This window comes from Chrysemys picta, chromosome 12 (genome assembly GCF_011386835.1).
Source record: "Chrysemys picta bellii isolate R12L10 chromosome 12, ASM1138683v2, whole genome shotgun sequence".
NCBI lineage: Eukaryota > Metazoa > Chordata > Testudines > Emydidae > Chrysemys > Chrysemys picta.
This window is the reverse complement of record NC_088802.1, coordinates 35,393,216-35,406,910: the sequence shown is the minus strand read 5'-3', so window position 1 is coordinate 35,406,910 and position 13,695 is coordinate 35,393,216. Positions and strand designations below refer to the sequence as shown.

General features: G+C 49.6%; 1 protein-coding gene across 1 annotated transcript in view; it reads right to left on the bottom strand.

Annotated features, from left to right (window-relative positions):
• Positions 1–6,398: 6,398 nt before the first annotated feature.
• Positions 6,399–13,695, bottom strand: part of CFAP52 (cilia and flagella associated protein 52) — a 35,316-nt gene continuing 28,019 nt past the window's right edge. The window contains exons 9-14 of the mRNA XM_005297629.5: positions 11,566–11,714; positions 11,017–11,162; positions 9,024–9,175; positions 8,456–8,558; positions 8,048–8,159; positions 6,399–7,067 (exon numbers count right to left, since the gene is read on the bottom strand). Of these exons, the coding sequence (XP_005297686.1) occupies positions 6,892–7,067; positions 8,048–8,159; positions 8,456–8,558; positions 9,024–9,175; positions 11,017–11,162; positions 11,566–11,714 (838 nt within the window). The 3' untranslated portion in view covers positions 6,399–6,891. The remainder of the gene's footprint in view (positions 7,068–8,047; positions 8,160–8,455; positions 8,559–9,023; positions 9,176–11,016; positions 11,163–11,565; positions 11,715–13,695) is intronic.

The following is a 13,695-nucleotide window of genomic DNA, read 5'->3' as shown; positions in this document are numbered from 1 at the left end:
AGTTTGTGATGGAGCAAGGAATTGAATCCAGGCCTCCCAAATCCTCAACTAGTGCCCTAATCACTGGACAATCCTTCCTTTCTGGGGTCAGACTGAATGGGACTTTAGGCTGAGTTTGCTAGTAGTCTTCATTGGCTAATGCCCAGCACCAGGAAGCAGTCAGATGCTGAATATAGGTAGGGTTGCCAGCCCTCCGGGTTTGTCCTGGAGTCTTCAGGAATTAAAAGATTAACCTTCAATTAAAGATTATGTCATGTGATGAAACCTCCAGGAATACATCCAACAAAATTGGCAACCCTAGATCTAGGCTAGCATTTGAAGCCGATCCACTGCAGTGTCCCTAAAGGAATTCTGCTTTCACATTGTTAACTCTCAGTACACTGTACTGAGCACCAAGGAGAGCCAATCATTACACTCCTCCAACTAGACAGTCAGAGCTGTTCGGCAGCTGTTCAAAATCAAACAGCGCTGCTGGCCCGATCTTCGTTCACACACACACTGCAGCCTGGGAATCTGGCTTGTGCATTAGAAACATCTCTACTTTAATTTATTAGTTCACAGCAGTTTCTCTAATGCACCAGGTCTGGGAGTTTTTCATTGGTAAAATGACATTTTGAGCAATGCGTTGAGTGGAACATGGATATCTAGACTGTGCATGAAAAACACTCTTGCCAGAGGGGACAGGCTCATAGTCTAGGCATAAGGTTTGAAATACGCAGACTCCCTGGAGCCCAGCAGGGTTAACTCAACCCTTCATACTGCTGAAGGAGGCAAAGGAGTTCCATGCAACTTGCTGTACTGGAGTCAGGGCTGGATTAACCTTTTCTGGGCCTCCAAGGGGGCAATGGGCCATGGCGTGGGGGGGGGGGGGAGGGAGCAGTCCCCAGAACAAAGGTCCGGATGGGGCACTGTTTAGAAACTAGCCTGCCCCGCCCTGCACTGCCAGTGCGCATTTCTCTCGGGGGTGGGCCCAGGCACCCCCCCACAATAGCCCCCCCATTGCCCAGCACCCCATCACCCACAGCCCCACCACCACAACTGCACAGCACCCCACAGACCCCCACTGCTCAGTGCCCCAACACATAGACCTCCCACACCTCTCTATGTCCAGCACTCCAAAACACACAAACCTTCCCCACTCCCCATTGTCCCCTGCCCTCTCACTACCCCGCACTCCCCTCAGAGGCCCCCCAGAGACCTACTCGGCACGCTCTGCCCCCCAGCTGCACTCACCGGCTGCGCTGGGAGGTGACTGTTGCTGCCGGGCTGAGCCGGGAATCACTCTGGCCTCTCGGGAGCAGTGAGATCAGCCAGGTCAGAGCAGGAGCGGGTCCTGCCTGGGCCCGGCTCCCTCAGGACCTACTTGCCTGGTGGGGCCCAGCTGAGCCCCCTGTGCTGCCATCCTCGGCCCCCACTGGCTGAGATCAGGCTGGCTTCTGCACCGGGCCCAGGTGGCTTGGCCCTGGGAAAGCAGACGGGCCCCACAGGTGGCGGGCAGCAGAGACTGCTTGGAGCTGGAGCTGGGCAGACTCCTGGGATGCGACCCCCAAGTGTTCACCCACCCCCATGGCCAGCAGCCCTGTTCAACCTGTATGGTGGAGCCCAGCTGCTGGGTGATGAGCCCCCTAGAGGTGAGCGGGACCTGCTGGCTGGGAGCCGCTCACACAGCAAGGCCTGGGGGCTGGGCTGCCTTGGGCTGTAATGGGCCCCTTCCCAGTGTGGGCCTGGCCTCATGGCGCCATTGTAAACTCGGTACTGACTGGAGTCTTTTGAATGAGAAGACTACAAACAATCTAGGTCCTGTCTACTCTATGGAGACATTAAGTTATCTCCAGCTTCTCCAGGGGTGGTTCGAGATGCAGGGGCCAGGGACCCACTCAGCAATGTACAAACCGGACCCGCAGTTGCAGGCTCTTGCCTCTGCAATCTGCTCCTGTGGGAAATGCCTGTAAGGGGAGCCTGCCCCAGTTACAATGCATGGTAAGATGCATCTCATTGCCAAGGCTCTTCATTAATTGCAGGCTCTCAAATCCCTCTCCTTTAACCCTGGGGCTTCCAGTGTGTTTGCTCTTACTCTGCATCTTCTAACAATTGACAGGTAAAGCCTGTCATCATCTTTCTAGCCAGAGCCACTGAAGCCGCACCAGAGACCAGCCCCCCAGTCACCGCTGGGCAGGCCTGGGAATATCATGGCCTGAGGCATCAGAATAGGGTCCTCCCTTCCTCCCTCTGCTGTGCACAGCTGCCTGCCTCCAGGCCAAGCATGGTTGCGCTGCAGCAGAGGGTGAAGTGTATATTCTGCAAAAGCCCTTTGGGATCAATGGGGCTGTTGTTATTCAGCGCAGACAGGTGCCCCGGGTTGCTGAGGGTACGCTGAGAGGAGGCAGCAGCCGGGAAGTACGTTAAACATCCATATTCAGAAGCATTCGTATTAGGGATAGGACAATTCAGTAACAAACTTGTCTTCTAAAAGCTCTGCTCTAAGAATTTTTTCGGCGCCGGTCTCTGGCCTGCGTTACACAGGAGGTCAGACTAGATGATCACAGTGGTTCCTTCTGGCCCTGGAATCTATGAATTCTCTGTAAAGCACGTCTCTGATCCAAGCTCCTTGAATGAACTATACTAGACTTTAAAAACAAGCTTCCCTTCAAAGCTCTCCCAGGCCTGTGTCTCCGCGAGTATTTATCCTAATTGACAGATGGGGAAACAGAGGCAGAGATTCACGGCCTGGTTCAGCTGGAGTAAATCAGTGACTTGCCCAGTATCACATTGTGTGTCACTGGCAGCGCTGGGAACCCAGGTCTATTGCCTTCTAGGCCGGCACCATAACCTCCAGGACAGTTATTTAACCACAGAGAGAGTCAGACATGACAGGGGACTGTCAGGATGCCACTCTTGGCTTTTCTAGCCATCATTAAAATAATTCACAATCGCCACCTTGGGCCTAAGGTCCCCTTACGCAGTGCAAAGGGGCTGAAACTCACACCCACTGTAAGGCCCCCTTCACACTGCCAGCGCAGCGTAAGGGGGGCCTTAGTGTAACTGAGAATCAGGCTCACAGCACCATGCTATTTCTGCACCACCCAAAACCTTGTTTCCTGCTGATGATCGCAAAAGCAATTACCTTGCTAACCAGAAAGCATGTGTTAACCTGGCAAATAGGAAGTGGTTGTAAGGGAGGGATGGAATATGCATGCAGCGGCAGTTCTGTTCACAGACACCTTTTTGCTTCTGTTGATGTGACTGGGGAAACATTAGCTCCCTTTATCTCAGTGAGTAGAGGGGCACAGAAATGCTACAGCACGTTATGGTAATAGCACATTCATAATGGCTGAATTACAATGGGATTCTTATGTAAGAGTGTTATAGATCTCCATTATTAACAGCAGTGTTCTTCATGACTAACCCTAGCGTAATGAATACATTCAGATCATGAAGTACAATCTGCCTGCTGCCAGGCAAATACATAATGGGGGGATTTGTGACTGCAGATCAGGTTTCCCAAACACAACCTGACTCCTGGTGGAAGAATTGCAATGGGTTTGCTCTGCATGTTGACTGCTCTGAGTTATTCATGTAGGTCAGATCAATTTGTAAAACTCAAGTGGCTCTCCTGGGACAGCTGGACATGATGGTGGGAGGCATGCTGCACTTAGAGCATCATGAGATGTGCTGGGAGGAGCAGGGCTGTGCTGGAGGAAGCAGGGCTGCTGAGTTGTACTGGAGCAGCTCGAAAACTAGGTGAGTCTGCTAAGGGCTAGGGCCCCATTTTTTCCAAGAACTCAGAGTTCACATAGCTAGTACAATACCAGAGTCTAAATAACTGGACTGGAGCTAGCACCTAGGAACTACAGCATGGAGGGCAGAACCCTGAAGGCTCATCTACAGTCAGAGTCACAAAGGTGTGATGTTGCACCGATGTATTTAAACCAGTGCAGCTGTGTGTATGGCCCCTCTACATTGGTTTAAAGATGGATTTTTTTAACGGGGAAGCTAAGCACTTAGAGGAGAGGAAAGTGATCAGGAACAGTCAGCATGGATTTACCAAGGGCAAGTCATGTCTGACTAACCTAATTGCCTTCTATGAGGAGATAACTGGATCTGTGGATGAGGGGAAAGCAGTGGATGTGTTATTCGTTGACTTTAGCAAAGCTTTTGATACGGTCTCCCACAGTATTCTTGCCAGCAAGTTAAAGAAGTATGGGCTGGATGAATGGAATATAAGGTGGATAGAAAGCTGGCTAGATCGTCGGGCTCAACGGGTAGTGATCAACGGCTCCATGTCTAGTTGGCAGCCGGTTTCAAGTGGAGTGCCCCAAGGGTCGGTGCTGGGGTCGGTTTTGTTCAATATCTTCATTAATGATCTGGAGGATGGCGTGGACTGCACTCTCAGCAAGTTTGCAGATGACACTAAACTGGGAGGAGTGGTAGATACGCTGGAGGGTAGGGATAGGATACAGAGGGACCTAGACAAATTAGAGGATTGGGCCAAAAGAAATCTGATGAGGTTCAACAAGGACAAGTGCAGAGTCCTGCACTTAGGATGGAAGAATCCCATTCACTGTTACAGACTAGGGACCGAATGGCTAGGAAGCAGTTCTGCAGAAAAGGACCTAGGGGTTACAGTGGACGAGAAGCTGGATATGAGTCAACAGTGTGCCCTTGTTGCCAAGAAGGCTAACGGCATTTTGGGCTGTATAAGTAGGGGCACTGCCAGCAGATCGAGGGAAGTGATCATTCCCCTCTATTCGGCATTGGTGAGGCCTCATCTGGAGTACTGTGTCCAGTTTTGGGCCCCACACTACAAGAAGGATGTGGAAAAATTGGAAAGAGTCCAGCGGAGGGCAACAAAAATGATTAGGGGGCTGGAGCACATGAGTTATGAGGAGAGGCTGAGGGAACTGGGATTGTTTAGTCTGCAGAAGAGAAGAATGAGGGGGGATTTGATAGCTGCTTTCAACTACCTGAAAGGGGGTTCCAAAGAGGATCGATCTAGACTATTCTCAGTGATACCTGATGACAGAACAAGGAGTAATGATCTCAAGTTGCAGTGGGGGAGGTTTAGGTTGAATATTAGAAAAAACTTTTTCACTAGGAGGGTGGTGAAGCACTGGAATGGGTTACCTAGGGAGGTGGTGGAATCTCCTTCCTTGGAGGTTTTTAAGGTCAGGCTTGACAAAACCCTGGCTGGGATTATTTAGTTGGGAATTGGTCCTGCTTTGAGAGGGGGCTGGACTAGATGACCTCCTGAGGTCCCTTCCAACCCTGATATTCTATGAAGCCAATATCCACACAAAACACTGCTGCACCAGTTTAGTTAAACAGGTGCAGCATCACAATGCAGGTTAGGTGTAGACCGTGCACTGTGTTCCCAGCTTTCAGTTCAGGTAATCACTGGTTAAAGAGACTGGCACTGAGCAGCCTTGCTTTACTTGCATTCTGTAAATAGAAGGAAACAGAGTCTAGCAGTTAGAGCACGCCTAGACCCAGACACCTACTTCCTTGGGGTCTAATCTGCTTTTCTCCACTGATTCAGCGCATGACCCTAGCCAAGTCACTTCCCCATGCTATACCTCTGTCTCCCGCCTCTGTAAATGGGGCTACCTCATGGGGTGCTGACAGCCAGCTAGTGCTTGGGCAGTGCACGTGCCCTGAGAGCCTAAGGTGCAAGGTAATGTAGGAGTGCAATGCTACAGCTCCATACCCGAGGGCAAATGGACAGCTCCAGGGAGACAAGCCTTTCGCTCCTGGTTTGCTACCTGAATTCCACCCCGCTGGCATTAGAGGCCTGGGAGCTTCTGATGGATAGTGAGTGGCTCTGGGAAATGAGGCAAATGGGTCTCCCCACAATGCCTATTGGACAGGTGTGCACATGACAAAATGCTCACCCCAAAAGGCCCTAAGCATTCTCCTTACTTACTGACAGACGAGGCCAAACATTTGATAGGCTGAACTGCCATCACCTCTCCAGAGCTGATACCCATTATCAGGGAAGCCTTCACTGCTACTGCCCATGCTGTTAATGCCCTGGAGGGAAGGACAGGACCTTCAGGCTCCAGGCCTGCCAGCTCAGCAGTAAAGTAAAACGTGGCTATCGCTGCAGAGCATCAAGCCTTGAGTCTGCAGAAATAGAAGAGGCAGGACTCAGCAGCTTAATTACATCCTACAAGATTCCAGCAAGAGCAGAGAAGACATTTAAGCAGGTGAGTTTCTGTACCAAAAGGAGCTTGTGTTAGAGATTCAAAACCCCAGCATGTGCACGCACCCCCACGCTGCCCAGGGACCCTCATCTAACTGTAGCACAAGTGACAACCGTTCTAGAAGATATCTGAAAATCAGGCCCCTTTGAGGGGTGTCAAGCTGGGCCCCCGAATAATAAGGCACCTCGAATCCTCACGCACCTTTGAAAATCTTGCTTTAAAATCTTAAATTGAGGAGCTCTGTAAGTTACATTTCGGAGTTGAAGCGGAAAAGGCATTTGCTTAGAACCAGAGGAATTAAAAATGAACACAGAAGAACGCATTTACAGGACAAGCGATTCACTGTGAAGGAGACAGACAGACCTAGAAAGGTGTTTGGACAGACGATAGCAACAGAACACAAGCACTAATAGAACTGCCTAGGCCTGACTTTGAGCAGGAAGGAGCGCCCCCCGCCCATCTTCAGTGGAGTCAATGGGAGCTGGAAGTGCTCAGCACCTGTGAAAGTCAGGCCCATCAGTCTTATCGGACACCAGAAACGATCTCTGAAGGGCCTGGTTATTTCATACTAGCTAATATAAAAACAACGTCTCCTCTATAGTAGGAATGTTTGCATCGTTTTAAGCGGTGTCAACTGTAAGATCAAAGTGTTCAGAACTGGCATATGGCCTTGCAGCTTCTGTGCCAGGTATCAGGAGGAATGTGGGTATTTCCATCGCAGGATAGCACCATCCGCGCTCACGCTCACAATGTATTTGTTCCCAGGACAGATCCTGAGTCGGGTGATGCTGCCACTGTGACCCATGCCGACGTGAGTCACCTCACCCTCGTTATAGTCCCATACCTTCACCAGGTGATCGTCACCGCCTGCGTGGGACACAAGGGAGGACAGATGGTTACATGGAGCCCTGGGGGCTTCTGAAAGAGCCACTTGCTTTTTGTTCATGGTGAAAAGGCAGAGGAATGTCCTGGCTTTGGGATGGGAAAAGGGTGCGATACAAGGTCCTGAACATTGTGGTTGCAAAAGACTTTTTTCCCCACTAGAACCAGTGACTCTCTGTGTCTGGGATCAGCACAGTGCTTGGCATGGGCTCCTACACTGACTGAACCTGATAAGCTATATTCAGAGATACAGCCACCCAGCAAAACTACAAATCTTTAGCGAGAATTTTCTCTCAATGCTGATTTAACAGGTTAACTTAAGGGAGCTGGTCCCAGTACATAAACTGCAACTTTCACCACATGCCTGTCCAATCACATGGCTCCACATGCCACTCCAGTGTCAGGCTCAGAGGATGTGTGAGAATGGCTAGGGATGAACGCACCAGTGCTTAATTCAGGTAGCTGTAGAACCAGTGTGGGTCATCCTCCACTTTTAACCCTCCAGAGGGACTCCCACATTACCAGAGAGATTTCCAGGTTTCTGGAGAATGGATGCTCCCACAAGCCATGAAAGACCAAGGATCAAACTCATCCCTAGTGCAACGCCACTGAATTCAATGGCGTTTCACCACGGCTGAAAATAACTCCATACTTTCTCCATGACAGACTAGTTTTTAAGGACCTGATCCTGGGAAGTGCTGAGTGCCCTCATCTCCGAATGATTTCAGTGGGAGCTGAAGGTGCTCAGCGTGTTGCAGGATCAAGCCCGTAGTATTTCCCTTCAGTGATTCCTTTTCTTTTCCTCTTGACATATTAGCAGGATCTCATTTTGTTCTTTCTTGCCCACTTTCCTAACCCCTCTGAGGTCCTTTGAATTATTTTTTTGCCTCTCCTGGTGCTGACTTTTCCTCTGCTTCCCTGGGGGTTCTTTTCCATTGTGTCCCCTCCCCCCCAATCCTACTTGCCTGTAACAAAGTAAGTCCCATCTGTTGTAATATCCATCCCATTGATGGAGCCAGTCAGGGAGCCTTCCAAATTTCTGATTGCAGAACCATCAAATACTTCCCAGTATCCAATCTAGAAACAAGATCAGAAATGAGAGATCACTTGTACAGCACTGGTGTGAAGATTTCCTTTGCTTCTGGAGGATAGTGTTAACCTGGACAGTGATGAACCTAAATCATACGTTACTGAAGTGCCAAATTCTCTCCCATATAACAACCGCCTTTCTATCATGGGAAAGCCCGCACTGGCTTGATAAAGGCCTGTCATGATCGGATTGGAAGCTGAAATCCCTGACAGTGACAAGACTTGCTGTCCTGCCCCTTCAGGTTCTGAGCTACTTCAAGCTGACTTCCTAAAGTTGTGCTTACCTTTCTGTCTGTTCCACTGGTGATTATCTGGTACTCCTCTGGATGGTAACACACACACTGGAACAAGGTGTTGGCCAGGATCATCTGATTCCTCATAAAACGTCTGAAAAATACCCACCCCCAAAGCAGCCTGAGTCAGAGTTTATCAAAACTCATCTCTCTCTTCCTAAGACAGCTTTACCTACTGTGGGTGTGAGGCATCTCCCCCAGGTGACACTCCATCACATACTGGTCTGGAGATAGGGTTTCGTGAGGTACAGATAATGTGGAACTCATTTGATCAGGGGAACACCCTCCTACAGGCTATCCATGCTGTCTGTTCTCCCAAGCTGCGCCTCCTTGGCTGCCTCACAAAAGGCCTTATAAAGCAGGGACTGGGATCATAGTAGCAAAATCTTTCATTTCTGGACACCATGCTCAGGGGAACCTTGGCTGCCCAGGGCACCCTGTGTGTGGGGTGGCTCTGCCGAGAGCTTTACAAGCACACCCCATACCCCAAAACTGGCAAGGCCAGAGCCATGGCCTAGCTGAGAAGTGCTGTATTGCCGAGGAGGAATGATCTCCTTACACAATATCCCAGATGATGCACGTTCCATCGATGCTGGCTGTGACACACTCCCGGTTGTTCTTCTTAATCTTGATGCAAGACACAGCGGATATGTGCTCCTTCAGAACTTCCTCCAGTTTGCGAGTGTTCTGACCAATTTCCCACACCCTCACCTGCAAACCAGCCACAAACACCTTTGTAATGCATGCTCCTTACTGAGCTAAAGTGGAACCAAAAGGGATTCCTGAGCTCAGGGTTTCTCCTGCAGCATTTGATGGCATCTCCAGCACATGGAGCTGAGTGAGATGCTGCATTTCTTGCACTGCTTCCATTTCTCTGGGGATGAATGAGGGCAGAAATACAGATCCCTGAACTCAGGACCAAATCCTGCTCCCATTGAGGTCTATGGCTAAACTCTGGTCTACTTCATTTTCACAAGGATTTGGCCTTAACAGAATTAAAATGTAGATTTAAAGTCAAGTTCACCACTCATGGAGCCACAACAAAGATTAATTTAGCCTCAAATGTACAGATAAAAGGATGCAGGATCAGGCCCTGTCTTGAGTACAGATTTTCTTCTAACACAGCTTTGGTCACTCTTGTTGCCACTCTAGGTTGCAGAGCTAATAATAGATTATAATTATAACCTTGACTTGTCTCCCTAATATCCTGGGATCAACACGGCTACAAAAACACTGCATCCAATAAGAGTCCTAGGAATTTAGGATGTTACCTACAGCTTGAGGATCCACATAAATGGGACTTTTTGCCCTGGGCTTTGGAGTTGGGAGAAAGAAAAGGAGGAGGACGAAACGAACCTGCACTGCACAGATCAATCTGAACATGTTAAGCAGGTGAGGACTGGGACTGGATGTGACGAAGTGGGGGGTTTTCTTATCTTTTCGTGGTTTTCCAATGGTTTGCATGCAGAGGGAGTGGGACTCAGTATCCCTGGGTGTTACTGGTTTAACGAGGTGAGGAGAGAGGGAGTTTGTTGTTACAGAGGACCGGAGCGGGAACTTGGGACCCCAGACGATGACCTGGAGGAGGGACACTCCAGCGACTGGTGACTTGATGACCCGGAGGCCCAGCTCAGGAGTCGCAGCCGGTTCTGGCCAGTGGGAGAACAATGGGCTACGACAAGAGGACCCCATGACCTAACCAGCCAGTTCCAGCGAGAGGAGGGTGGAGAGGAGGCCCAGATGACCCTGTTTACCTGGAAAGAAGACAATGGACAGAGGCGGGGCCTGGGCTGGGAAGCAAGGGGGCCCTGGGCTGGAGAAGGGGGGCAGGCAGAGCCCACCTGGATGCAGGCAGTCTGGGATATACAGTGCTGAGGGAGGCCAGGCCTGAGGGTCAGAGAGTTTCCTGTGTTCAATGCTCAATGAACCCTCCTGTTTTACATTGGCTGAGAGTCATTACGGTCTAGAGAACAGGGTTGCATCATCCCCTTCGGGGGGTGGAGGCCCGGGGGTCCAGAGCAAGTGGACTCCCTGAGGGGGCCCACAGCAGAGACAGATGTGCTAAGGCTCATAAAGGTGCGGTTCCAGGAGGTGGAGGGGCCAACCCCGAGAGAGAGTGGACCCCCGAGAAGGGCTGTCTCACTGAAAGGGGCACCCCCCACAGACTGCACAGGGCCACGATCTGTGAGTCCATGACACTGGCAAAGCTGGGTTAGAAGGAAAATCTGTATTCAAGACAGGCTTGCAAACAATGACTGGTGCAGATGAACCAAATATAGGTGACAGACAGACTGACAAATGGGATTAAGAGGCATGTTCAGCATTGGAAGGATTTACTACGGCTGGCATGCCAGGAGTAATCAGAAGGTAGGGCTCCATGTCACACTATGAGCAAGTGGGAAGATTTACTTACAGCAGACACTAACATTTTGGAACTGAGTCTTGTGCTTAAGTGAGCCAAGCAAAGATGATGCTCAGGTTCTGCCTAGGTGGTTACTAGTTAGAATGGCAACAGCACAAGTCAGCCCTGAGAGATTTTAGGCGCATATTACCTGCCCTTCACCTCCTCCACTGATGATCCTTTTACAATCACTTGTTGCAGCGATGGCTGTCACGCCCATGCTATGGGCGTGGTCAATCACATACATGAGTCGGCCGGTCTCTGGTGTGAAGGCACGGATTTTCCCGTCATTCCAAGCTGATGCAATATGGAAACAGATCACCCAGAAGGTCACTTCCTCTATATTATTATTATTCTCCTCCCTATGCCCCTCCCCGATCTCCCCCTTCTTTTTTAAAAAAAAAAAAAAAACCTCATTCACAACAACGTGAACCTGGACGCCATAATGTGCCAGAGTTTACACCCTCTATGTATGGTCCCCAAATCCTTCCCTCCTCACACACCATTTCCATGGTGCCTGGAGATTGGCAGCTGTGGAGCAGGGTTTACTGGGCTGATCATAAACAGAAACCTTTTGGTCACTGCAATTAGTTGAAACAATTCCAGGCTTTGGTCCTCCCCCATTCTATTATAGCCTACTTCCTTAAAAGCGGGTAGCAATTTGAGACTGAATCTAAACACGGAGCTTGCCAATCATTACCTGAAATAATGCTCTTGCCGTCCCTCATGAAGTCTATAGCATGGCAGGTCATATTGGGGATCGTGATTCGTAAGAGCTCCTTGTTTTCTGGGGTGTGCCACACTCTGATGTCATTCTTGGAGCAGGTGGCAAACAAGTCAGAGGTTCCCCTGGGGAAGGCAGAGAAGCAGGCTATTGAAGGCCAGTGTTGGGGAACAGTTTCCTCATTAAATCTCAACTCCCCCTCCATTGCTTCGCTATTTGACATTACTAATGTTCAACTGTAGCCTTCCCAGTAGGGGACACCACAGTTAAGGCGGAAGGACCATTTTCATTTTTTACTCCTAACTTTCTGACAAGTTCACCTTTTGGGGTGAAACTTTCCAAGCCTGCTCTCACCTCAAAGATGATTTTATGGGAAGTTTAAAGTAAGCCCCACAGTTTTATTTCAAGGCTTTTTGCTTTAAAATAGAATGTATGACTTTTTTTGGCCCCCATATACTAAAAAAAAAGCTGGATGAAACTTCAGATGTTGTGCACAGCCAGCCCTACAAATAGAAAAAACAGTGGGGTTCGCACTGGCATTGTTTTTTGTTAAGTATTCCTTGCACAATACAGTCATGTAGTGTCATAGCTACGTATGTTGAGTATCTACGGAATGGTCAAATTTTAGACCCATAGTTTGCATAAAACACACTTTTGCAGCTCTAAAATGCTGCAGCTGGAAGTTTTCCTTTTTCTCCCTCCCAAAAAACCTAAACAAACAAAAAGGAAATGGAAAATTAAACACATGGACCATTGGCAGATGTAAATTGTCACTGAAGTCAATGAAGCTATGACCAATAACACTAGATGAAGATCTGCCTTGTATTACCGCAACACAACTGTTAGATTGTGCATTTGAACACTAAATGTCTGGAAATGAAAAAGTTACATTTCTCTGTCAACAGCAACTTACATTTTGCATACGATACAGTTTCATTAGTTAGGGTGTTAAATGTACACCTCAATAGGCAGCGTGCAGAGAATATTGATACAAGAACTGACAGGCTCATTTCCTGGGTTGCGTGTGTGTAAATTTGCAACCCTAAGCTTTACAATAAGTTTGGCTACATAGATACTATAAGGAACGTTAGAATACGAGTGCTTCCAAATTAAGAGGGCTAGATAAAAGAAAGGTTTGTTGATTCCCCAGGACTAACATCAGGTGTCAGTGACAGGCTCCTTGTTGTCAGGATGCATTTCTTACCCCCCTCCCCCCCAATGGGCCAGGAACACTGTTGGGAGAATTAGACAAGGCTGCAAAAGTCTGCTGAAATGTATCTCACAATGAGGCACGAGCCTTCACATTTTTAGCTTCACAGAACAAAACCTGCTCAATTTATCTGGAAAGTGAAAATAATGTATAAAGATTTTAGTTGTGTTTAAGAATTTACATATTTTCCTTTCTACCTGATGAGCAGTCAGAAGCCTCATTATATTCCAAAAGAGGGAGAAGTTATATTTGAGAGTCTGCTGGATCTTAATGTTTATAGACGCTGTTGGGGTGGGGAAGGGAACTGCTCTCCATCTCAGTGAGGGCAAGTCACAAGAGTTCTTAGGCCCATGCTGGTGGCAGTCACCCTTGTTTGGGTAGAGAGGGATATCCAGATCACCAAAACAAAGGGGCACATTTCCTGGTGCGCTACGCAGCTGCGTGCTGCTCCAGCCCCTGTTCCACCTCTTCCCCATGGCCCCCACCTCTTCCCATCCCTGCTCCACCTCAGCCCTGCCTCTTCCTGCTCCACCCCAGCCCAGCCCTTCCCTTGAGGATGGTAAATGGAGCGACCTGGCCACAGCCCCACCCCACTCCCCTGAGGACTGCAGCAGGGGTGGGGCCTGCATTCACCGGCGGTGGTAAGAGCAACCCGGTCCTAGGCCGCTCTGTTCCCCACTGCCCCCAAATCCCAAGGCTGGGAGCTAGGGGAGCAGAGCGGAGCAGGCTGGGGCAGGGTCACTCCTCTTCCTGCCGCCCCATGAGTGCAGGGTCGGGCCCACCCTGCAATCACCAGGTGGCAGGAAATGGAGCCACCCAGCCCCAACCCGCTCTGCTCTGCCGGTGAGTGCTGGGGGGGTGGTTCCCCCCTGCCCCCCCAAGCCTGTTCCTCCCCC